Raw genomic sequence first — 25,594 nt, forward strand, 5'->3', positions numbered from 1 at the left:
TTGTAAAATTGTGTTGTATTGCTTTTAAGATAGTGTTTTTTGAAGTATAAAACTATTGTAATAGGGTTTTACAGGGTGTGTTTGTAGTGTTCAAGAGTTGTTCTTAACTATCTTTGTGTAAAATGATTGTTTTGGTTTAGTCAAATCCATCTTAGTGTGAGGTGGACTAGATGTAGCTCATTATCCTTATGTTCTTTAGGTTTTCTTTCCCTGCATACTCTCTTCTCTACATAAACTGTGTTACCAGTGTAAAATTCAATCTGTTATTTTACAAATTAATCAAAACAAAATTTCTTTTACTGGTTTTATCATCAAAAATTTAATTTGTTAATTTTTCTTGTTTGGATTTGAATTAGAATTTCAATCTATTCGTATGAGTTTTAATTTGTTAAATTTGGGTGACTTTAATTGCTATCAAGATCTGCTGTTGTTCAAGAATAATTTGATAAAATTCCATTTGAAAGTGAATATCTTGAAACAATTTCTTGGTTTGCTTAAGTGAAAATATAAATTTGTTGATTTTGTAAACAATCTGTTGTTTTTCTTATAGTATTATTCTGTTAAGGAAATTTCAATCAGTTATTTCATAAAAGAATCAGTTGTTTTTTTGTCAGGATTGAATAATTTGATCTTTGCGAAAATTAGTCAAAGTACAATTCATCCCCCTTTGAACTTAAAGTCCTATAAAGTCAATAATGACAATGAATTAAAAATTAAAAATTAAAAAAATCATAGCTTTAAAGACCTCCCACTAGAAGAACATAACTAAGATGTTCAAAGTCGTTGAAGTCGCTAGAAGCACATCAGACAACTCATATTCTGATCATGAAGATCTCGCATTCATCATACAAAAGTTTGAAAAGATATGGAAAAACAACAGGAACTCTTGGAAAGACAAACGATCTAGAAAAAATAGTGGTGAACCTATCTGTTATGGGTGTGTAACAAACCTGAGCACATAAAATCAAAATGTCTAGAACAAGAAGACTCAAAGAAGGATGCAAAGAAGAAGTCCTTCAAGAAAAATGGTCTCATGTCCACGTGGGAAGACCTAGACCTATCTAATATAGGAGGAAACTCACATTTGCTTCATGGCAAATGTAAAAATTCCTCAGATTCTAATGAAGTGGTAAATCTTTCTTACCTATATTATATTTTAGAAGCCTAGCAAGAATTACTCTCATACAAGGCACATGTCATAACTGAATATAGGACACTTAAGAGAAAGTTCAAAACCACTAGATGCGAACTAGAAAAAGTAAGTAAAGAAAATAGTGGTATCTCACAAGCTAAGGATAAATTATATGAAGAATATAAAAATCTAAGTCAAACACTAGAAAAATTAAAATTTGAAGAAGTAGAAAATAATCAAACCTTAGTGTTGGATATCTCAAGCTACTCAACTAAATATGTTTCATGAAGCCATAAACCTTGAAGAGAATACTTGTTGCCTCATAAAGAGTCTAGGTAGCTTAGTCTTGATGTCTTGATTTATCTTCTATCTCAAGCATATGATGAAGGTCCAAGCACAAAACCTTTTATAAAGAGTTTAAATGTTTTCAAATAACTAAAAGGTTTTTCAATCAATTAAAAATGCTTTCAACAGGTTAAAATTTCATTTCCTGAAATTATGCAGCTTTTTCAATTAATTGAAAATGTTTTCAATTGGTTAAAAATTCTTCTTTTATAAGTACAATTTTTCAATTGATTATTTTAAGAAACAATCTGTTAATTTTTTCCTAATGAGTTTATCTCTAAAATTGTTTTGAGTTAGTTTTGTTTCCAAATTTTCAGTTTCAAATATTCAAAATCTTTTTTAAACTAACTAAGTGTTTTTGGAAAAATCAACTTGTTATTTCCTTTTTTAACCTGTTATTTTCTTAACATATTTAAAAAAATTGTGAATTTGGGTGCAGTTTGAATCTATAAAAATGAGGGTTTGGTTTCTAAAAAATATATCTCTTCATTACAAAAAAATACATACTGGTTTTCTAAGCTTGAGAGAGTTCTGAGTGAATTGTTTTTGGAGAGGATTATGTCTTTGAGAGTTCTTTGTGCCTTCACTTTCATCATTTCTTGAGGTTAAGGATTCTTCAAAGTTTGTTGTTGTTTGAGGTCCCTTTTGAGTCTTCTAAGTCTGCAAAAATGTTTTTTCATTCCATTCTCTTTACTGTGTTGTAATCTTTGTGGTTTTGCTTTTAAGATAGTGTTTCTTGGAAGTGGTGCACTACTGCAATAGTGTTTTATAAGGTGTATTTTAGTTCTTGTAGGTTTCAATAGCTATTCTTTTGTAATCTTTTGTAAAAAAATTATTATGATTTAGTGAAAACCATCTTAGTGTGAGATGAGACTAGATGTAGCTCAACTTTGAGTGAACCAGTATAAATCCTTGTGTGCTTTAAAGTTTTCATATTTACTGCTTTCAATTTCTGTCTAATTATGCAAACTGATATAAAAATTTAACATGTTTCAAGAATCAACCAATTATTTTATTTGCAGTTTCTGTCTTTTCCGGTTTTCTGATCTGAACTATTTTCAAATTGCTATCTTTGCTTGTGTGACTAAGTAACTGGAAAGATTCTCAAGATTAAAATAATTCTTGCCATATTGAAATAAGTTTTTAATTGGTTATCTTACATCTTAATCTGTTAAATTTCCTGTCTTATACTCGAAAATTAAATCTGATCATTTCTAGCTTAAATTATTGTAATGGTCAAATAACTAAATTCAGAATTTTAATCTATCATTTTGAGTTTTAATCGGCTAAATCCTGAGTGACTAAAATTGAAATCAAGATCTGCTGCTTTTCAAGAATTATTTGATAAATTTCTTTTAAACTGAATATCATTAAATTGTTTGAGTTTTCTTAAATGAAAATATTAATCTATTGTTTCTTAAAACAATCTGTTGTTTTTCTGTGGTAGTATCTGTTAAGGAAAATTCAATCTGTTATTTTATAAAATAATCAATTGTTTTCCTATTAGGATCAATTAAATTGATATTTGTGAAAATTAGCCTAAATACAATTCGCCCCCTCTAGAATTAGACTCCCATAAAGTCAACATTTAGTTTACCTTAAGACTAAAAATTCAACTTTTAGGTAGATCCTAGAACAATCTGAAATGTGTGAAAAATTTGTTAATCTTCTAAGCAGTAACTCTAAAGGGCCTAACAACAAAAAAGGCAAAGGATATGTAGAAAGCAGGGAACAACTCTTAGAAGGACCTATACCATCCTACATTTCTGTTGTTACGTCGTCTAACGATCAATCTGAGAATATACCAGAAAGGACTAACAAGAAAGGACCCAGATTTGTGTGGGTACCCAAAAGAAAAATAATACCTTTTATTCATATTAACAATGTTTTATTAGTGACGGTATTAAACACAACCTGTTGAGAGTAAGCCAATTGTGCGACAGTGGGAACAATGTTATTTTTTTTGTAATGACCATTGCACTGTTTATCACAACAACGAAACCAAAATTTTTGCAGCCAACAAACAAGGAAATCTTTATAAAATTAATATGGATGAGTTATCAGTTGAAATGGTTTCTTATCTCATGTTTGAAAAAGAAGATCATTAGTTGTGGCACAGGAAGTGTGGTCATGCTAGCCTAAAATTAATCTCTAAGGTAGTAAAATATAATCTTGTGAGAGGTTTGCCAATAATGTCATTCAAATATAATCTTATTTGTTAGGCGTGTGTCAAGGAAAAACAAGTCAAAAGCTCTTTCAAAATCAAAAATGATATTTCTACTTAAAGAACCATTGAGCTGATACACTTATAATTTTTTGTACCCACTAGAACTGAGTCTACTAGAGGCAAAATATATGGTCTTGTTATTGTTGATGACTTCACTAAATGGACATGGGTTAGATTCTTACACCACAAGTATGAGTCTTATAAAGTTCAGTGTAAACTTGTCAAACAAATTCAAAATGGAAAGGTTTATCAATTATTTCCATAAAAAATTATAATGGGGGAGAATTTAAAAATGAAAATCTCCGAGTCCTTTGCGAAAACTATGGTATTAACCATAATTTTTCTACTCCCAAGACACCATAATAAAATGGTGTTGTCGAGAATAGATCTTTATAAGAAATTACTTGAACCATGTTAAATGCTAACTCCACCCCCAAAATGCTTTTGGGAAGAAGCCATTAATACTGCTTTTTATTTGCAAAATTGTATTTACATAAAACATTTGGCAAATAAGACTCCCTGTGAATTATGGAAGAAAAGATAACTCAACATATCATATTTTCAACCTTTTACAATTCAATGCTTCATCTTGAATATCGAGGATAACATTGGAAAATTCGACTTTTGAAGTAATGAAGGGATCTTGCTAGGATATTTTTGAAGCTTCTAAATCTTACAGATTCTACAACTTTAAAACATTAGCAATTGAATAAGCTATCCACATAAGATTCAATGACCATGTGTCTGATACATAACTATCAGAGTAAGATAACTCCTCTATCTTTGATTTACATGACTAAAGAATAACCTACCCTCTACAGACCATCCAACAAAGGTGCTAGAAAATCATCAGACGATCTTTCTAGAACAATGATCCTGCCTGTTGACCGGAGCGCTGGAGAATGCCTCGTCAAAGGATCGACGTGCGCGCTGCTCCTCACCTCCGTTCCTCCTCCGGATCTATCTCAAGAACCTGCAAAGAAACGATACGGCGCCGCTGCGGCCGATCGCACTCCGACGCTCAAGTCAGTGGCGGTATCACCAAATACTAAGAACTGGAACCGTGCAAATCTCTCTCACAAACAGCTCTGTCACTTGCAAGCGTAAAGTGTATGAACTGAACGTGCGTACCTTAGAAAATCTGTTAGGAACTCTTATATACCTGGTGGTTTTCTCTCTCCTGGCAGTTACAGACTTGGACACGTGGCCTGCATCCAACTGTACACGTGCCATCATCTGGAGGCTCACTGACTTGGCGCTGCTTCTACTCTCATCTTGGCTAAGTTACCTATGCATGGTACTGCCCAGTGCATAGCTAACTCAGGAGTGCGATCTCTACTGAAACTGGCGAGGTAGGGCCTTCATACACCTTCCCTGTGGTCTCGCCGGCCGCCTTCATAATCTGCTTCTCCTTTAACTTCGGCGATGTGCTTGTTCTGGCGATCTCCGACTGTCTGGTCGCCTGAGTCCGCATCTGGCGACTTCATCCCCAATCTGGCGATCGCCTATTCTGGTACGCTGGAGATCGGAACACGCCAACTTAACTATCGGCGACTACACGTGCCTCCCGACTTCCTTCCCAACTGTCAACCTGGCGCCTTGTCAACACGCCTATACTGTTAGCAGGATGCCACGTCATCACACCCGACCACCAGGGCGGTACACAAGCCCCCCAGTCTTAAGCGAAGACTTTGTCTAGCGAAAAGACTGAAGAAGCCTTCGTTAACACCGGTCTACGTGGCATGGGGCGCAGAATTCCAAGCGATAGTACTTTCTGCTGCTCTGACGCTCCACCAAACCCTTCGCGCATCGTTTGACACGTGGCTCTCATCAACGGCTATCTTCATCTGCCGTTAGCGCTTCCCCAAACCGTTTCGGAAACCCTTAAACCCCTTACGCTCCTACTGTTCCATCACTTTCTTCACACTTGCGTACGCTCTTATTTCCCTCTGCGAAAGCTCTCGACGTTCCTCGACGCTCTAGATCACCACCTCCCTCCAACATTCTCCCGATCATCGAAAGGTAACTACTTTCCCTCATCTGCTGTGTTTTCTCGCATTTTCACCGATTTGCATCATCCTGTAACTGTCTGGTGCATACGCTGTGGGCTGTTTTGCATTTCTCCTTCTGCGTAACTTAGGGCTCTGTCGATCGTCGCAACGAACTCACATTCGTTCGTCTTTCACCTTCCCTCCCTGATCGAGTCAGCCTTTGTAACCCTCCTGATTATTTTTCCTTTCTTCTTCGTTTGCAGTTTGCTACCATGACTCGCACGAAGATCACCCCGAACCCCCCTCCGTCAGCGCGAAACCCTCCTTCTCAAGCACACGACTCTACGCAAGTTCGTGGTGCCCCCTCTTCGCAGGCTGTGAGGCCCGCGTCTTCTCAAACCACTCTGGCCCAGGCGACTCCACCAAACGCTGGAGGAGCCCCCACCCCACTGCCAGACTTCAAGACGTTATACTCATGGGCTAACTCAACCCTCTTAAAGGAAACGTCGTCGGTGAACACCGCGGGAGCGGTTCTGCGATTGACCAATGGGGACGAGGCCCACCAATCATTCCACAAGGAGCACGATGAGAGAATGATGGTGCTGCCTTGCCCAGCCACTCTGCCAGTGTGTGCCGATGATAAAGTGAGCGCCGACGGGCCCTTCTGCTTCGTCTACACCACTCTCTTCAAAAAGGTTAAACTCAGGTTCCCTCTTACTCGATTTGAGAGGGAACTCTTAACCGAGCTCAACATCGCTGCCGCCCAGCTTCACCCCAACAACTGGGCGTTTGTCCGAGCTTTTGAGGTAACGTGCGCCCACCTGGGGCTGCCTGCGTCAGTGGACGTATTTTTATTTCTGTTTGAGGCCAAACACCCAGGCGATCGCCTGTGGGTCAGTCTGAACGCCATTGCTGGGAGATCCATCTTCACCATCTTCCAGCAGTCGTATAAGGATTGGAAGGGGAAGTTCGTCCAGGTTCGCGCAAACGACAAAGACGCTTCCCTTCTCGACGGTTTCCCCTTGTACTGGGTGGACAAGGGGAAGAAGGAGTCCAAGAGCTGCTTCAGGAGGCCCAGAAGTCCTGATAGCATGGGAGCTTTGGACAGAGACCTTTGTCTCTTCTGGAAGAGGGTGGCAGATGCCCACATAACATTCTTGACCCCCACCTTGATTTCCTTCGAGTTCTTTGAGGACCAGCTGGAATTCCAAATAGGTTAGGACGCTATACCCTTGTCTTTACATTGCTTCTGATATTGTTTCTGGGCGTCTTGTGCGACACACACAAGACTTTGGTTTTATCTTTTCTGCATATGCCTGCTTTTGCTGTTTCATTGCCTTGTACACTTACTCCATTCTCCTTTAAGCTAACTTATGCACTTTCATTTTACGCAGATACCATGTTGGGTAAGAATATGCTCGCCGATCTAAAGGCGCTCGCCCGCAACCACGGGTTGGCGACCGGCTCCCAGACGGTTCCCAACTCGGCGGTCGAGAAGGCCATCATCCAGGGGCGATCACCGCCTAAGGCGCCCACTCAACGAAAGAAACTGGTCCTTAAGAGGCCAAAACGGAAAGCCCCCCAAGTTGTCCAAGAGGATGAGGATGAGGACGACGAGGTCACTGAGGATGGCCTTGTCACGAAAAGGAAGAGGGTGGCACCATCTTCCCCACCTGCCCCGCCCCCTCTTCCAGCTTCAACACCACCATCAACACCCGCTCCTCCTCCTTCACCACCAGCACCACAAGCCCCTTCACCACCAGTCCAAGCAGTTCCATTGGCCACTGCGCCACCTGCAACTGAGGCCCCGGAGCCAAACTTCTTAGAGGACCCCCCGAGCGCCTCTACACCGCACATATCAGCAGGGGGGGGCCCTCCTTCCAACACCTCAGCTGCAGGAATCGTTCCAATCGGGGATGAGGTCGCTCACACCTCTCCAATCCTAATCACCGAGTCCCCGATTGCGTCGCCGCGCCAAGAAGCAAACACCGAAAATATTGCTAAGGAAGGCGGCGACGAGAATCCTCAACAAGCCCCGCTGGCGCCTCTCCAAGCTGCAAACCTTTCTCTCGAGGTCACGAGGATGTGGGAACCTCTGACTGCTAAGCTCAAAACCATTGCAGAGGATATCCCATCAATCATAACGAGAGCTGTGGAGAGCTCCACCAGGCGGCTACAGGATGACATCTACAACCTCAAGACCGAGAACAGCACAATGAAGGTCGAGGTGAAGAAGGTGTCATTCAGCCTGACGCTCGCGGAAATGGAACATTCTCGAGTGGAGGATGCCCTAAACACCGAGCTTAGGCTTGCGCGCAAGGAAGCTGTTGACCTTCGCCGCAAAGTCCATGAACTTGCCCAAGAAAAAGTCGAACTTGAAAGCAGAATCGTGCCTCTACGCACCAAGGCGAGCGACCTGGAGGCTCAAATTCAAGCCAATGCCGATAAGGTACAGAAGCTGGAGCAAAGGTCGATCGACCGCGAGAAACTACTTGGGCAAGTAGAGAAAGCAAGAGACGACGCCATGGCTGATCTCTCTGAGGCAAACAAAGAGAAGGTGAAGATGGTTGCCGAGTTGGCCCAGGCTCACACAGAATCTAAGAAGGTGGCTGACGACCTTCTTCAAGCTCAAGAGACCAACAAACAACTCCAAAAACAGGTCGAAGAGCTGGAGCAGCAGAACAAGGAGCTTAAGCAGCAGGTTGAAGGATTTCAACAGCAAATCGAAGAATTTCAAAAGCAAATTGAAGAACTTAAGCTAAGCTCTGCACAGATTCTGGTTGCTGGGTTTGATGCCGCTCGAGAACAGTTTGCATGCCTCTTCCCTGATCTTGACCTTAGCATGGTGTCGTTAGACAACGAAGTAGTAGATGGGAAGGTCGTTCCCGCCGAAGGCTCAACCAACTCTACCCCATCTGCTTCTCTATGAATTCACTTGTATTTACCTTGTAAAAACTCTTGCACATGTATTTTGAACAGCTACTTATTTCAATAGCGAAATTCGGATATACCTTCTGACTTCTCTTGAGCGCTTTACTTTCTCTGTATGCCTAACTCTGCTACGTTTAACTTAGCGATTTTGCAAACATGACCTTTGGCGTAACTTCTTCGAGCCGATTCAAACTTAAGCAATAATCACTTTAAACAACTTGTACTCTTGAGGCACTAACCTTATCATAAGAATACCTTCCAAGCAATGAACTGTAGCTCAACCATTGGTTCAAACATCGTCCCGCTCGACCTGCTTTATCAAACAAGTCTTTCAATCTTTTCCCGATCGCCAAGACCTCTTGGCAACACCAACTTTTCCCAGCCTCATGCTTTGGCAATCGTTTCTTTATCTGGGGTAGAAACGCCCTTTGGGATCTTCCTTTGCCCCCTTGAACTTCAGAGCAAAAGACCGGCTGACTAGGCGTTCTCTTCGAACCTACCTTAGCCACCTTTCAAGCTTCTTCCACCCTCTTCGCCATACCTGAACTCGTTCAAGACGAGAAGGATTTTATCTTGCCTACGCTCGCATGTAAGCGAGAAGGTCTTTAACTCGCCTGAACTCGCTCATCGGCGAGAAGGTCTTTTTACTCGCCTGAACTCGCTCATCGGCGAGAAGGTCTTTAAATGGCCTTAACTCGCTCAACGGCGAGAAGGACTTTGTCTGGTGCCTCAACTTGCCCAGGGTGTACATCTCCTCCCCCCTGGATGCACTGAGGACCTTTTCTTTGTCATGCCTGCACTCGCTCGACGGCGAGGAGGTCTTTGATGGGCCTTCGTTCGCACAACGGCGATAAGGACTTTATCCGGTGCCTCAACTTGCCCAAGGCGTACATCTCCTCCCCCCTGGATGCACTGAGGACCTTTCTCGCCTGCGCCCGCACAACGGCGAGGAGGTCTTTAACTTGCCTCTACGTTGCCCCGGGAGTTACATCTTCTCGCTCCCAGAAACACGGAGGACTTTTTCTCTTTCTCGCCTGCACTCGCTCAACGGCGAGGAGGTCTTTTAACTTGCCTCAAGACGCGCAAGGGCGTTGAGGTCTTCCATCTGGTGCCTCCGATCGCCGAAAGACGACGAGGACTTAAAACTTAACCGGTGCCTCCAATCGCCGAAAGACGATGAGGACTTAAAAGCTTAACTGGTGCCTCCATTCGCCGAAAAACGATGAGGGCTTTAAAACTTTAGAAAACACGCGACATATCTTTTCGTGCCTTAAATCATGTACGAATGACAAGGTCTTTCTTCGAAACTTTTGGGAATAACACATATGCAATCTGAAAACACCTTATACTTCGAAAACTCTTCTTTTATTGGGTGGCCTCATTAAAAACCCTCCTTAGGGAAAAAAGAGTGCCCCCTTGAAACTGTTTTAACAGAAACATTGCAATATAACACTTGTGTTTTTCTTTACTTACAAAGCTCTTAGCTATAGTACAACTTCAGGTGTGTGGCGTTCCAGGTACGAGGGATCGCCCCCCCTTCCAGCGTCTCCAAGCGATAGGCTCCGTTCCCGAGTGCCTCGGTTATTCTGAACGGTCCAGTCCACTTGGGTGATAGCTTATTCTCCATCTCGTACTGGTGGGCCTTCCTCATCACCAGATTGCCTTCTCTAAACTGCCTTGGCATCACCTTCGAGTTGTACCTTCGCTCGACCCTTCTCTTCACCGCCTCAGCCTTCAGCCTTGCCTCCTCCCTGACTTCGTCCAGCAGATCCAGGTTCAGCCTTCTCTCTTCATTCGAGTCTTCCTCTACAAAGTTCTGGAATCTCGGCGAGCTCTCCTGAATCTCGACTGGAATCATGGCATCACACCCATAGACCAAGCTAAACGGGGTCTCATGGGTTCCTGACTGCTCGGTGGTGTGGTACGCCCAAACTATACGGGGTACCTCCTCAGCCCAACTTCCCTTGGCTTTCTCGAGCCTTCTCTTCAAACCTCTCAGCAACACCCGATTGGCTGATTCCACCTGGCCATTCGTCTGAGGGTGCTCGACGGATGCAAACACTTGCTGAATTCCAACCCCTTCACAAAGCTTCTTCAACAGGTGGCTTGCAAACTGAGTCCCATTATCCGATACCAGGCGCTTAGGCACTCCAAACCGGCACACAATATTCTTCCATACAAAGCCTTCGATCTTGTGCGCGGTGATCTGGGCCACTGGTTCTGCTTCAATCCACTTGGTGAAATACTCAATCGCCACCACCAAGTACTTCATCTGCCTGATCGCCAGTGGAAAAGGTCCCAGGATGTCGATTCCCCAAGTATGAAACGGCCAAGGGCTATAGATCGACTTCAACTCCTCGGGAGGCGCCTTGTGCCAATCGGCGTGCTGCTGGCATTGCTTGCAGCACTGGGCATACTTCTTGCAATCTTCTCTCATGGATGGCCAATAGTAGCCTGCACGGAGAGTCCTGGCGGCCAGAGCTCGACCCCCGACGTGACTTCCACATATTCCTTCGTGGAGCTCTGCCATAATTCTCGTGCACTTCTCGCCGTGTATACATTCCAGGAGTGGGTGAGTGAACCCAAACCTGTACAGATCGCCATCAATCAGTGTATACTTGCTGGAATTCTTCTTTACCTTCCTAGCTTCTGTTGGATCTAACGGGAGGAGGCCATCCGCCAGGCATCGCTTGTACTGTGTTATCCACGTGTCTGGCTCATGGGTGGCGCAGACCTGCATCACGTCCACCTTCTCTCCTCGACAAGCTCTGACCCTCGGCGATCTCAGAGTTTCTTGCGTCAAAGACTTATGGCTTCTCGCTGCCTTCTCCGTCGACTTGCTTATCTGAAGGACCAGGTGATCTGCTACGAATGCCCTCGGCGTCTTCAGTGTTTCTTGGATCACTGTCCTCTGCCTACCCCCCTTGCCTGAGCTGGCGAGCTTAGCAAGCAAGTCAGCTCGGGCATTCTGTTCTCGGGGCACATGCACCACTTCAAAAGAGGCAAAGGAACTCTTCAATTCCTGCACATACGCCAAGTAAGCCGCCATTTGGGGATCTTTAGCCTGGAACTCGCCTGTTACTTGCCCTGTGACTAGCAGCGAGTCACTCTTAGCCATCAGCACTCTGGCTCCCATTTCCTTAGCCAGCAGAATCCCGGCGATCAGCGCCTCATACTCTGCTTGATTGTTGCTGGCTTTGAAGGCGAATCTCAACGATTGTTCGATCAGCACGCCGTTGGGTCCTTCCAATATGACTCCAGCACCGCTACCCTGCTGGTTTGACGATCCATCCACCGAGAGTACCCAACGGAAATCGTCTCCTTCAACCCGCGTCGCCTCTGAAGAGAGCTCAACTATGAAATCAGCGAAGACTTGTCCCTTGATCGGGCCTCGGGGCTCATATTTAATGTCAAATTCTGACAATTCGACTGCCCACTTCACCATTCTTCCTGCGACGTCAGGTTTCTTCAAGACCTTCTGGATGGGCAGGTCAGTCATCACCTGTATTGTGAAACTGTGGAAGTAGTGGCGCAACCTCCTCGCCGAAAACACCACAGCCAATGCAGCCTTCTCCAGGGCCTGATATCTCGTTTCCGGGCCCTGCAACACTTTACTCACGAAATAAATAGGCTTCTGAGCCTGATCCTGGTCCTGGGCGAGCACCGCACTCACCGCCCTCTCAGTCACAGCGAAATACAACCTGAGAGGGATTCCCGCCAGTGGTTTGCACAGAACCGGCGGGCTCGCCAAATATTTCTTCAGCTCGACGAAAGCTTCCTCGCACTCTTTCGTCCAAACGAACTTGTTGTTGCGCCGCAGACACTGGAAATAGGGATGTCCCTTTTCTCCGCTCGCTGACACGAAGCGGGATAGGGCCGCCATCCGACCCGTTAGCTGCTGAACTTCTTTCACTGTAGTCGGGCTTCTCATCGCCAAGATGGCGGCACACTTGTCCGGGTTGGCCTCTATTCCTCTTTCAGTTAAAAGAAAACCCAAGAACTTCCCAGCCTCCACGCCGAAAATGCACTTCTCCGGGTTAAGCTTCAACTTAAATTTGGCGATCGTCGTGAACAACTCTTCCAAGTCTGCTACGTGCCTGCTCTTCTCCTGCGAGGTCACGACCATGTCATCGACGTAGGCTTGCACGTTCCTTCCCAGCATCGGTGCAAGTACTCGATCCATCAGCCTCTGGTACGTGGCCCCCGCGTTCTTCAACCCGAACGGCATCACCTTATAGCAGTAGCACGACCTCTCCGTCATGAAGGCTGTTTTTTCTTCATCCAAGGGATGCATCTTGATCTGATTGTAACCCGAGAAGGCATCCAGGAAACTCAGCAACTTGCACCCTGCAGCACTATCAACCAGGGCATCAATGCTTGGTAAAGGATACGAATCCTTTGGGCAAGCCTTATTCAGATCGGTGAAATCGACGCACATGCGCCATTTCCCGTTGCTCTTCTTCACCAGCACGACATTCGCCAACCACTCAGGGTACTGGACTTCCCTGATGTGGCCTGCAGTGAGGAGTTTCTGGGTCTCATCCTTGATCGCCTGCCTCCTCTCTTCATTAAATTTCCTCCTTCTTTGCCGCACCGGTCTCACCATGTTATCCATCGCCAGATGATGGCACAAGAAGTCGGGATCGATCCCGGGCATGTCCGAAGCGGACCAGGCAAACGCGTCCAGATGCCGTTCAATCACCTTGGCGATCTGGTCCTGGAGATCGACCTCCAGAGATCTTCCGAGCTAGAAAACTTTCCCCCCGATCTCCTTCTCGAGCCACTGCTCAACGGGCTTGGGCCTTGATTCTCTGGCGATCACCGCCTTGGCGATTCCGAGTTCCCTTGCTTCCTCCGGGTGATTCCGCGCCTCTTCCTCCTCCAGGGCAGCATTCCTCTCCCCCAGCTCAGCATCTACCATCTCTATGTCCCTTCCGGCGGTTTCCTCCATTATCGGCGGTCTGGGCTTCACACCGGGCGGTGGGGTGGTTGTGACATAGCTCACTGATCTTTTATTTTTCAGGCTATTCTCATAGCACCTTTTCGCTTCCTTCTGATCAGACTTTATCGTGATTACCACCCCTTCCATGGACGGCAGCTTCACCTTCATGTGCCGAGTCGATGGAATTGCGCCTATTCTGTTAAGGGTGGGCCTTCCCAGCAGGATGTTATATGCTGAAGGGGCGTTTACGATGAGGTACTTGATTTTCTCCGTCCTCGACCCAGCCTCATCGGTAAACGTGGTTCTCAGCTCAATGTACCCCCTGACTTCCACCTGGTCGCCAGCGAACCCATACAAGCACCCTCCATAGGGCCTTAGCTGGTCAAGGGGCAATTCCAACTGCGTGAAAGTCGGCCAGAACATCACGTCTGCCGAACTTCCTTGGTCCACCAGAACTCGGTGAACCTTCCTCCCCGCCGTGATCAACGAAATAACAATGGGATCGTTGTCGTGAGGCACAACGTCCCGAAGATCCTGCTTGGTGAACGTAATGTCCACGTCGGGCGAGTGATCTTCAAACATGTCCACCGACATCACCGATCGCGCGTACTTTTTCCTCTGCGATGCGGTGCATCCACCACCTGAGAAACCCCCTGCAATTGTGTGGATCTCCCCATGGATAGGCATCTCATGTTGCTGGGCTTCTCCGCCTGCCGGCTGGGAACTCGACGCCCCTCCGGTCCTTCTGTCCAGCAGATAGTCGTTTAGGAACCCGCTCTTGACCAGATCGTCGAGCTGGTATCCTAAAGACAAACACGAGTCCAGGTTATGGCCAAAGCACTGGTGGAACTCGCACCAGACATCCGGCTTCGACCCTAGCACCTTGTCGCCCACCTTCTCAGGCGCCTTCAATCTAGCAGATATGTTAGGGATAGCGATCAGGTCCGCTAGTCCCATGACGAATTTGTGCTTAGGCGGGCGATTGTATTCCCGGCGTGCTGGTTGTTGGCGTGCTGGCGGTTGGCGCGCTTGGCTTCTTCCCTTATTTCTCCTATCGTAAGGATAGCGAGTCCTTTGATCCTTTCTGGCCGCCGCCGCCGTTTCCAGCACCCTCTGTGGCTGGATCCTGGCCTGGGCGCGTGGCCTGACGGGAGCCACACTGCCTCTCTTCTCGGCGACCTCACTCTCGTCGGCGATGTGAGCCACCGCAAGTCGCCTGACTTCAGCAAACGTCGCTGGATGAGCCCTGATCAAGGCTTCGCAGAATGGCCCTGGCTGCACGCCCTTCTTGAAGGCATAAACCAGCATCTCTTCATCCTTGGCCGGCGATCTGACCATCTGTGCTCCGAAGCGATTGAGGTAGTCTCTGAGGGACTCCCCATGGTACTGTCTTATGTCAAACAGATCATAGGACACTCTGGGCGGTGCCTTGTTCACAATATACTGCTCGACAAAGATTTTCGAGAATTGTTGAAAGTTAGTTATGTGGCCGTTGGGCAGGCTCACAAACCACTCCATCGTCGTTCCCTGGAGCGTGCTCACAAACATCTTACAGTAGACGGCATCCGACCCTCCCGACAGCATCATCTGCGTGTGGAACGTGGTCAGATGAGCCTCTGGATCCTCCACGCCGGTAAACACAGCTTTAACCGGAACCACGCTCGTGGGAATTGGCGTGTCGGTAATCGCCTGAGTGAAAGGCATTGGGAACACACGAGGCGGCGTCGACGGTGCCACCTCTTCAGCTGAAGAACGACCCTGCTGCTCCTGAAGAGCTCGACGTAGCTCCTCAGCTACCTTGCTCAGCTCCTCGTTCCTGGCGCGAGAGGCGACCAGGTCTTCATGTATCCTTGCCTGCTCGACGCGCGAGGCTTCTACAGTGGCCTGCAATGAGCGCATCATTTCTGCCATCTGCGCCATGGTCATGGCGGCGTCGCCTTCAGCTGCGACGGGAGCCACGGGACTGGAACGATTGCTTCTCATCTTTCTCATTAACTTCAGCGAACCACAGAAGTACAGCAAATAACACTTCAACCACGAATGAATCAGCGACCGATCGGAGAAGATTCAAGAAACTGCGCAAGAACTTCAAGAACACCGCGAACCTTCGAAGAAAATCGCAGCTTCACCAAAAACCACCGTTTCCCCGCGAACCAAGCAACCACTCGAAAGAACTCGAATCCACCGATCGAAAAAACCAAACGGACGGTTTAAAACACAAACTTCACCGAACGAAACTCAAAGAAACCAAGAACGACGGTTGCACCAGCACACAACCGCGCAGAAAACCTCGAAAACCTCCACGAACTCACGCTGTGGATGGGAGCACGTTTTACACGGGCCCCACGGTGGGCGCCTGATGATCCTGCCTGTTGACCGGAGCGCTGGAGAATGCCTCGTCAAAGGATCGACGTGCGCGCTGCTCCTCACCTCCGTTCCTCCTCCGGATCTATCTCAAGAACCTGCAAAGAAACGATACGGCGCCGCTGCGGCCGATCGCACTCCGACGCTCAAGTCAGTGGCGGTATCACCAAATACTAAGAACTGGAACCGTGCAAATCTCTCTCACAAACAGCTCTGTCACTTGCAAACGTAAAGTGTATGAACTGAACGTGCGTACCTTAGAAAATCTGTTAGGAACTCTTATATACCTGGTGGTTTTCTCTCTCCTGGCAGTTACAGACTTGGACACGTGGCCTGCATCCAACTGTACACGTGCCATCATCTGGAGGCTCACTGACTTGGCGCTGCTTCTACTCTCATCTTGGCTAAGTTACCTATGCATGGTACTGCCCAGTGCATAGCTAACTCAGGAGTGCGATCTCTACTGAAACTGGCGAGGTAGGGCCTTCATACACCTTCCCTGTGGTCTCGTCGGCCGCCTTCATAATCTGCTTCTCCTTTAACTTCGGCGATGTGCTTGTTCTAGCGATCTCCGACTGTCTGGTCGCCTGAGTCCGCATCTGGCGACTTCATCCCCAATCTGGCGATCGCCTATTCTGGTACGCTGGAGATCGGAACACGCCAACTTAACTATCGGCGACTACACGTGCCTCCCGACTTCCTTCCCAACTGTCAACCTGGCGCCTTGTCAACACGCCTATACTGTTAGCAGGATGCCACGTCATCACACCCGACCACCAGGGCGGTACAAACAACATATATTGGATTAAGCAAAAACAATGAACATTCTAGGAGACACTCTAATGGCATAGCCCTCAACAAAGGACCAACCACTAGGGAAATGGCCAAAAGAATCCAAGAAGAGTGAGACTCTACTACTCCAAGCAGAGACATTCTTTTATACATGTTTGAAGAAGCCATAACCTATAGTATAACCTAGAATATGATTTAAAATTTGTTCCTTAAAAGTAGTATAAAATTTTGGCTTGTATTTTGGCCTTGATTAAATTAGGGTTAAGGTTAGATTTCTGAAACCTACTTAGGATATAATTGGGCTTAATTATAACCCATATTAAACCCTAGGTCGGTCAATAGACCTAATTTACAAATTGTTCACACACACTCACACTTACCTTGTGAATTGAATCAGGTGCCAACTTTGAATGGTTTAGAATTCATATTTCCCACTCTTTTCTTTGTATCCTTGGTCGACTCCTTCTACTATAAATGGAGTTGCTTAGCTAAGGAAAAATCATATCAAAATATATGGAGTTATGTTGCCCATATTGAAAGCAAAACTCTCCCTGTCTCATCTTTCTAGGGTAGACTCCTTCTTTGATCTCTCCCAAATTCTCAAGTGATTAGGCCTAACCTATCACTCTCCACACTCCTTAAGGAACTCTTAGGAGATAAGGGTTCTTTGCAACCTCTCCTTCACCTCCATTCTCCATTGCTTCTGCCAATCACTCCATCAAATATATATAGCTGATATAATTTTTGGTGCCACTAATGAATTTTTGTGCAAAGAGTTCTTTGAATTAGTGTAAAACGATTTTGAGATGAATATGATGGGAGAACTAAGATTTTTCCTTAGTCTTTAGATCAAACAAGCAGACGATAAAGTTGGATACATCAGTCCAAATATGTCAAGGAACTTCTAAAATGGTTCAAGCTAGACGATGTCAAAATCATGAGCACATTAATCCATCCAACAACAACTCTTGGCATGAATAAAGACTCAAAGCAAGTGGACATTACAACATATAGGCAGATGATTAGATCATTACAGTATCTCACAACATCTAAACCAAATGTCTTTATGCACAATTTTAGTATGATCCCAAAGAAATACATCTCAATGTTGTAAAAATAATATTTAGATATTTGAAAAGTATTGCTAAGCTTGGTCTTTGCTACAAAACAAAAGAAAGATTCAAATTGCAGGGTTTCTGTGATGTTGACTATGCTGGAGACAAGGTAGAATGCAAAAGCACAAGTGGAGGATGCCACTTCGTTGGAGGTAATCTCGTTTCATGGACTAGTAAAAAAACAAGGAACGATTGCCCTGTCTATAGAAGAAGTTGAATATGTATCAACTGCAAATTGTTGTACACAATTATTGTGGATAAGAAATCAAGTTCAAGATTATGATGTTTTTGAGACAAAAATACCTATCTTCTATGATAATGGTGTTGCTATTAGCTTTTCTAAAAATCCTATTTTTCATTCTAGGACTAAGCATATCAAAATCAAATATAACTTTATAAGAGATTATGTTCAAAAAGGAATTGTTGACCTACAGAATATTCCTACTAAAAAATAACTGGAAAATATTTTCACAAAATCTCTTGTAGAAGAACATTTTTTCAAAGCTTGTGTTGAATGATAAAAATACATAGCTGTGTGAGGTGAGGATCTAAGGGTAGGAAAATAGCTTGGGTTAAATGGGCAAACATATGTATACTTAAAAGGGAGGAATGAGAATTAAGGATATCAAGTGGTTTAATGTTTTCTTATTGGTCAAATGGAAATGAAAACTAGGACTTGAGATTAGGGGTTTATGGAAGGATATATTATACTCAACACGTGAAGAAACTTGAATGTCGTAGAGACTACAAAGAGGGAGTCAAGGTTGTGGAAAGACTTACATCAGGTATATGAAGCAATGCAAGAAACAAGTTGGTTTGAAAAAAGTATAGCTTGGAGAGTAGGTACTGGAAGTAAAATAATATTCTAGAAAGATAGATGGATTAGAGAGAAGCCACTAATATATAAATACCCAAGAATTTATGCTAATGCAATTAGTAAAAAGTACTAGGAGAATTGGGGAAATGGAATGGTATTAAGTGGGAGTGGAGTATAAGATAGAGGACAAAATGGTTTGAATGGAAAAATGCACAAGTATCCTTTTTTTTTGTTAGAGTTCCTACCGATTCATTTAGAAAGGGAGAGTGGGGACACTTGAGTATGGAAAGATGGTCAGGATGAATCATACATGATAAAGCATGGAATACAAAAAATATTTTGTGTAGGATCATTGAGATGATGTTATATCTAATTTGTAGAAACACCAAACCAAAGATATTAGAGGAGCCAATTAAGTTAGAAAACAAAAATGATAGTTAACACAATCTAAATTGTAATTACAAACTTGAATTTGTTTGTTTTGAGAGGAAACACAATAAATAAATATATATATATATAAATATATATATATATATATATATATAAATATAAATATAAATATATATATATATATCATTACAAGAAAACGCGTAATTGTTGTTAGATATTTGTGTCGGCCTATTGTGAACGTGTTTTCTGTCGACCAAATTCACGCAAAATTGACGCTAAATTGATTTTCGTGGGTCTTCCGACGCATAACGAAGATACTAAAAAATTTTAAAAAAATAATTAATTTTGCGTCGATCATGGCCAACGTATAATTTAAGCTTTGCGTCGACCTAGCCGACGATAGTTTGAAAAATTAAAATTTTGCATCGGCTATGCCCGACGCTTTGTTCTATTTTAATATTTTAGATTTTAAAGATTATTTATTTAATCTATAATAGTGTAACAAATATTTTAGTTTTTAATTGTTTATTGTATTTATATTAAGTTTAATTTATTTTATATTATATTAAATTTTAAATTTTTTTATATAAGCTAGTTAAATTAAATTTGTTAAATTGATTAAGTGTTTGATTTAAAAATTATTTTAAATTTTTTAGAAAGAATTGAAAAATGTAAAAAAATAATAATTGAGTGATAGAAATTACGTATTTAAATTTTGTAAATGTTATATAAAATATTTTAATTTTTTAAAGATTATTTTTTTTAAACTTTGTTTAATTTATAATATTGTAATAAATATTTTAATTTTAAAATTTTGATATAAATTAGTTAAATTAAATTGATTATGTGTTTAATTTTAGAAATATTGAAACAAATGATCTCAAAAAATTTATAAAGAATTGAAAAATGTAGAAAAATAATAATTAAGTAAAAAAATAGGTATTTAAATTTTGTAAATATTATAGAAAATATCCATAAATTTAGGAATATAAATTTTACATGAAGAAACTAATTAATGTAAAATATAATGGATGTATTTAAAAATAAAGGGTTAATTTTATCTTAAAATCTAAAAATAAACTTAAAGAAATAAAAAATGAGATAAAATTTTTGATTGATAACTTAATTAAATTTAAATATCATATCTTTATAATAGATGAGTGAAGTGGTGATTTTATTTAAAAGATGTTACTTTCCATGAATGAACATAAAAGATGTTACTTCTCATCTAAAGATTTACTCATAAAGATTTATCCGCCCCACTGCACCGTGACACTCTCTTTGTTGACTGATTTTGTTCTTTTATATTTTGGTCTTATTTCTTTCTTCTTCTCCATTTCCACTCTAAGTTTTTATCTTATTCTTCATTTCAGCTCTACCCGCTCCAGCTCCTCCTCCACGAAGGTCAGTTTTCACATCCTTCACCGTCTCCGCTGCTCCAACACTGTCGGAGGTGAAATTTTAAAATTTCAGAATTTTTTTATTAATTCTTTTTATATTACTGCTCTGTTGTCTTGTTGTGTAAATGTAATCACACACATTTTAACTTAATGAAACTTTAGTCTTCATATATGTGTATGAAATTAAAATTTAAAATTTCTTAACGTTAATTCAATATGGGCGTATTTAATATCGTTGAAAATGTAATATGAGAATTAAAGTTTGAGTTCAATAATTTACATAATATTTATAATTTTTTTAAGAATTAATTAATAAAAGGATACGTAATTAAACAAAAGATAGAAAAATCAATAAAAGAAGTCATAATTTGTTTTAAAAAAAAAATTATTATCGTTTAAAAATAATTTAGGAAATTGCGTTTCTATTTTTTTTTTCATTGAATATGTTGTAATAATGTAGATTTAGATGTTTTTCTTCCATTAACTATGTTGAATTAATGGTTATATTGTAATAATTAAGTATAATACAAATTTAGAAGTTTTTTTTTCCACTGATTATGTTTTAATAATTAAATAATTTAGAAGTTTTTCATTTTTCTACTGTGTTTAAAAAAATATATTGATCTTGCATAGAGTAAACTTTTTTATATTTTTCCATTGATTATTTAAACAAAAAATTCAAAGGTGATCGGTGTATAAATATGGGAAGCAGATTGAGCCAACTTTTTTATGGAAATTCTTTTTAGTGCGACAGGATGTAGAAATTAAATAAGGGCTGCAGAGAGTAAGTTTAATTCCATCACAATATGATCCAGAGCATGATGACGAGTTTGTCTCTTAAAGTGTATCTCAAACCGTAAGTTTAATATTTTTTATTTTTATTATATACTAAGTATTTTCAGTTATTTACATTTATTTATTCATATAGTTAGTATTTTTTTTACATGTTTTTATACATTTTTCTACTAAATGAGATCCATTTTATATTTTCATTTGCACTCTTTTTATGTAATTGAATTATCCAACATTTTAAGTTTCAGTACTTATAAGTTTTAGAAGTTTTAGTTAATTTCTAAGTACAATTTTAGTTTTAAGTTCTATTTTATGTATTCATATTCAATTTGGATATTTGGATGGATGAAATTATCTGAATGACTTTATTTAATTATTTGAATGAATTTTGTATTCTAAATATGGTGTGAGTGATACCAATTTGTTATGTCCAATTCTGAATTTGATTAATTTGGTATTTGTTGTATTATAGTGTAAAATGGATAAAAACAAATTTTTTTTCGTTTCCATTTAAGTGTCGGCCAAGCCTATGCAAATTTTTATTTTTTATATAAATTTTTGGGTCAGCTTTAGCATCGGCCAAGCCGATGCAAAATTTGATATCTATTTTTTCCTGTTCATCGGCCAAACCGACGCATAGGCCTTTTTATTCATTTGCGGTCAATTTGGCCCATGCAAAAGCCGATGATATTGCGTCGCTTTTACATCAGAATGGTCGACGATATTTTCATCCAATTTTCATCGGTTTGGCCTACGCAATATGTGTCGCATGCACTGGTTTTTCGTCGGTTGATTGGTCCACATTAATCCGATATTTAGGCATCGATTTTTGCTAATTTGCGTTCATGATCGACAAAATATCTTATTTTTCTTGTAATATATATATATATATATATATTATTTTGAAGTTAGTTGTGTTTTATATAGATACGCAAGAGTTTATGTACCGATAGCAAATTTCTAAACTAAAAAGTTGGAGTGTCCTATTTTAATTTATAATATTGTTTTGTTATTGTTCCTGCCGGTTGACCTGATTATCTTCGTGCGCCTACGACGATCACGCGTCCAAATATTCCTGCTTTCGTTTGTACCCTTCTTCGATCAAACACCTGAAATCACAAGGACAAAGGGCGCCCTAGAGGCCGTTTGCACTCCGACGCTCAAGTCAGTGTAGGCTAGGAAACACCAAAAGTAAGTTGTAAAAAGCTCTTTGTCTAATTTGTGTGTGTATTCGCGTAAATGATGCGTACCTTATTAGGTTTAATACTACCCCTTATATACTCTACGGTTTCCACTAATTACGCTAACAATAATTAAGTTTACTGAGGGAGTGCCTTAGCGCCGCTATCATCCACTCTTAGGGCAATCTAACGCGTAAGGCTCCCTTACTGGAGTGCAACCTCTGACGGGATGACCACCTGGATACCAACTTGTGTACTTAATCTCTGGGGCCATCCGTCCTGGGAGTGTCCTAGCTGTTCACGTGCCATGCATGCAGCTCACCCCTGGAACGTGACCCTCATGGGTCGTTTCTCTTCCAGTGGCTCTTTACATGTGTTACGCCTGAACGCGTCATTCACACCACATGCATGAACCCCTCGTGATCTAGGCTTCCCCCTAACTGGTAACTGGTGTGTGGTCTGGGATCCACCTCTCGTGGCCCGGCTCTGCTGTTCAAGTCACCGATGTCCGACCTCTCTACACTACCGAGGACACATAAGCACATCTTAGTGACCGATCTCTGACCACTCTTCGACGCCCTAGCTCACATGCTTTGCGAGACATTGTTCCACGCCGCTCGTGAGACCAACGTACGTGGCCCCATCAATACTAGCGGTCAACAACGCCCGAAGACTGGTCGGTACAGTTATATAAAATACATTAATTATTATTTTAGGTTAGGTTAAAAAAATAATTTATAAAATATTAATATTAGAAAAACAGACTAGTTTAATACCTGCTCTGATTTTGAGTCGTTTGACATGATAAATGGATTTGTCTAAAAATTCTGATTAAGTAGAAAAAAATTAACTTGTTTTCTAAATTTTCAAACCCACTACATATTACCCACTTTACTTTTAGCTCAGCTTTATATTAAGCATTCATTTTGTTCTTCTATGATGATGAAGGATTCTTACAAAAATATTATAGATTTAAATCTAACTACATAAGTGTGCGTGTGACACGGGTTGCTCCTTTATGGATCTATATTAAGGGACCTTGACAAATGTTGGTTAAGGACAACATATTAGGGTTCATTTTGACAACTTTAACTTATCTATTTTTCAAGGAGAATTTCATCTTTTGGATCTATAGATCCATTCTATTTCATAATAAAACATGCTATAATGAATATCCATGTCAAGTTATGATGGTTCATGATGCTAATTTTCCTATTCTTGTGTCTTGTCCTAAAAATAAAAACCGATTTGGCTTAACCAAACCGCAACAACACTACTCAATTAAAGTGTAGGTACTAAAAGCAAGTTAAATTTAATGTGAAGTTGATAATATGCACACACTTCCAACACCATGATAATATTTTTTAAACATTGTCATGGGTGCAGTGTGCTAAAAAAGACTTTTGAAAGAAATACAGCCACCACCTTTATGATCTTTACCAAATAGATTATGAACAGTAAATAAATGGAGTTAGGTCTGTGGTGGGAATAGAATAGAAAATAAAATGAACAAGTTGACTTTTTTGGCTTATGTGATACATAATTACTGCATTCAAGTCTCTTTATTGTGCCACCTATTTAAGCACACAGCTTCATGCTCCCTCTCTCATCCGCTTCAAGTGCTTTCCTTGTCATCCAACAACTTGCTGTGGTGTATGCTATTGCTACTGCTATTGCTATTCATCATCGAAGATGCAGAGAAACCTCATGAACCTGCTACTGCTGCTGATAATCTTTTTGCACTTCACATATCTTCTTTCTGCCTCTCATCTTCCTTTAACAAGTAAGATTTTCAATTGATATTTAATTTACTGGTTCTTCAGTTTACTTTTAAGTTTCTATGTAAATTTTCAAATATATGATGAATTTGATTGCTTTGTTTGGTTACAGGAACCCGAAATTTGAAAGTTGATGAAGAGGAATTTTCTGCCATGTCTTCTTTTAGGGTCAGTGCTCCTTACTTTACAGTCTCTCTCATTAGCAAAGAATATCTTCCTCTCATAACACTTTTGTGGAGTTACCAATTATTATAATTATTAATCAGAGTTTATTCGGCTGATTAACTTAATTAGGGAATTTGAAAGAAAGTAATAGCTTAAGTCAAAGGGATAAAATTGTTCAACAAAATACTTATACTAAATAAGAATATTCCTTCTATATATTGTTAAAAGCTATTAAAAGCTAAATTAAAAGGATTTGAAAACTATCCACAGGAAATTTTTGTGTGTCCATCATATAGTTTCTCTGAATACATCTAGTAAGGGATGAGAAGATAGGTTTTGAGTTCATGAATATAAAAGATTATATAGTTTCCCTTCTTTTGATGAATAACTTGTTATTATAATGTGTTTTGTAGTTGGAGCATGGCCTTGGAAATGGTGATGAAGTGGTGGGTGATATGAAGGAAGGAGAATTGATAGAGAGAAGGGTTTATTTGGAAACCCAAGACTATGAAGGGACTGGAGCAAATAGAGATCATGATCCAAAATCCCCAGGAGGGGTTTAATCCCAAAAACGACTATAATTTGCATTAAGTTAATTAGTTGCACCCAAAAAATGTATAAGAGAATTAGTTAATTTACATATATATTTGGTCTTCTACTTGTATAATCAAAGTCATAAAGTTCTGTTTGCTTGTTCGTTCAACTTGTATGGTGGTGCAATACTAAAAAGCTAAAACAACGTTATGGTTATACTATATATGCAAAACAAGTATATTTTAATATCCTCTTTCATTTATTTGTATGGATATACTCATTACAATAATAAATTAAATATATATTTTTTCTGTATTATTACATGAAATTAGTTTTTACTAATAATTTTGGAAAACATTAACAATTATTTTGGAAAGATATATTGTAATATCTGAATAATCTAAAATTTGAATAAAAATCAATTTTGTGTTATAATAAAGAAAAAAAAACATATTTAACCTGACAATAATTTAATATATTTTTGGCTCTTGTTTCTTATCTCTTCGTCCGACTACTTAACATGGCTGTGAATCTGAAATGGTGTTTCAAATAAGTTACAAGGTTATTGCAAAATAAATAGTACGTAATATTCCGAAAAGATTAATTATTATAGTAACACGACGCTTAAACGACGACAAGGATGAAGAAAAAATGTTTTGTTCCATTATATGTGTTGGTTAAATTCTTTATTCATTAGG

At 41.0% G+C, this 25,594-nt stretch overlaps 1 protein-coding gene across 1 annotated transcript; it reads left to right on the plus strand.

Annotated features, from left to right (window-relative positions):
- Positions 1–23,991: 23,991 nt before the first annotated feature.
- Positions 23,992–25,144, plus strand: LOC137813813 (uncharacterized). Its single transcript, XM_068616246.1, has 3 exons — positions 23,992–24,202; positions 24,310–24,365; positions 24,776–25,144. The coding sequence occupies exons 1-3, from the start codon at positions 24,112–24,114 to the stop codon at positions 24,923–24,925; spliced, it is 297 nt and encodes a 98-aa protein (XP_068472347.1). The 5' UTR covers positions 23,992–24,111; the 3' UTR covers positions 24,926–25,144.
- The last annotated feature ends 450 nt before the right edge of the window (positions 25,145–25,594 follow it).

Source organism: Phaseolus vulgaris, chromosome 1 (genome assembly GCF_000499845.2).
Source record: "Phaseolus vulgaris cultivar G19833 chromosome 1, P. vulgaris v2.0, whole genome shotgun sequence".
Taxonomy (NCBI): domain Eukaryota; kingdom Viridiplantae; phylum Streptophyta; class Magnoliopsida; order Fabales; family Fabaceae; genus Phaseolus; species Phaseolus vulgaris.

Excerpts from the sequence above, each read along its gene's own strand:
- LOC137813813 (XM_068616246.1), top strand. The coding sequence starts at position 24,112 with ATGCAGAGAAACCTCATGAACCTGCTACTGCTGCTGATAATCTTTTTG. Across the intron at positions 24,203-24,309 it reads CTCTCATCTTCCTTTAACAA|GAACCCGAAATTTGAAAGTT; the intron begins GTAAGATTTTCA and ends GTTTGGTTACAG. Across the intron at positions 24,366-24,775 it reads CTGCCATGTCTTCTTTTAGG|TTGGAGCATGGCCTTGGAAA; the intron begins GTCAGTGCTCCT and ends TGTGTTTTGTAG.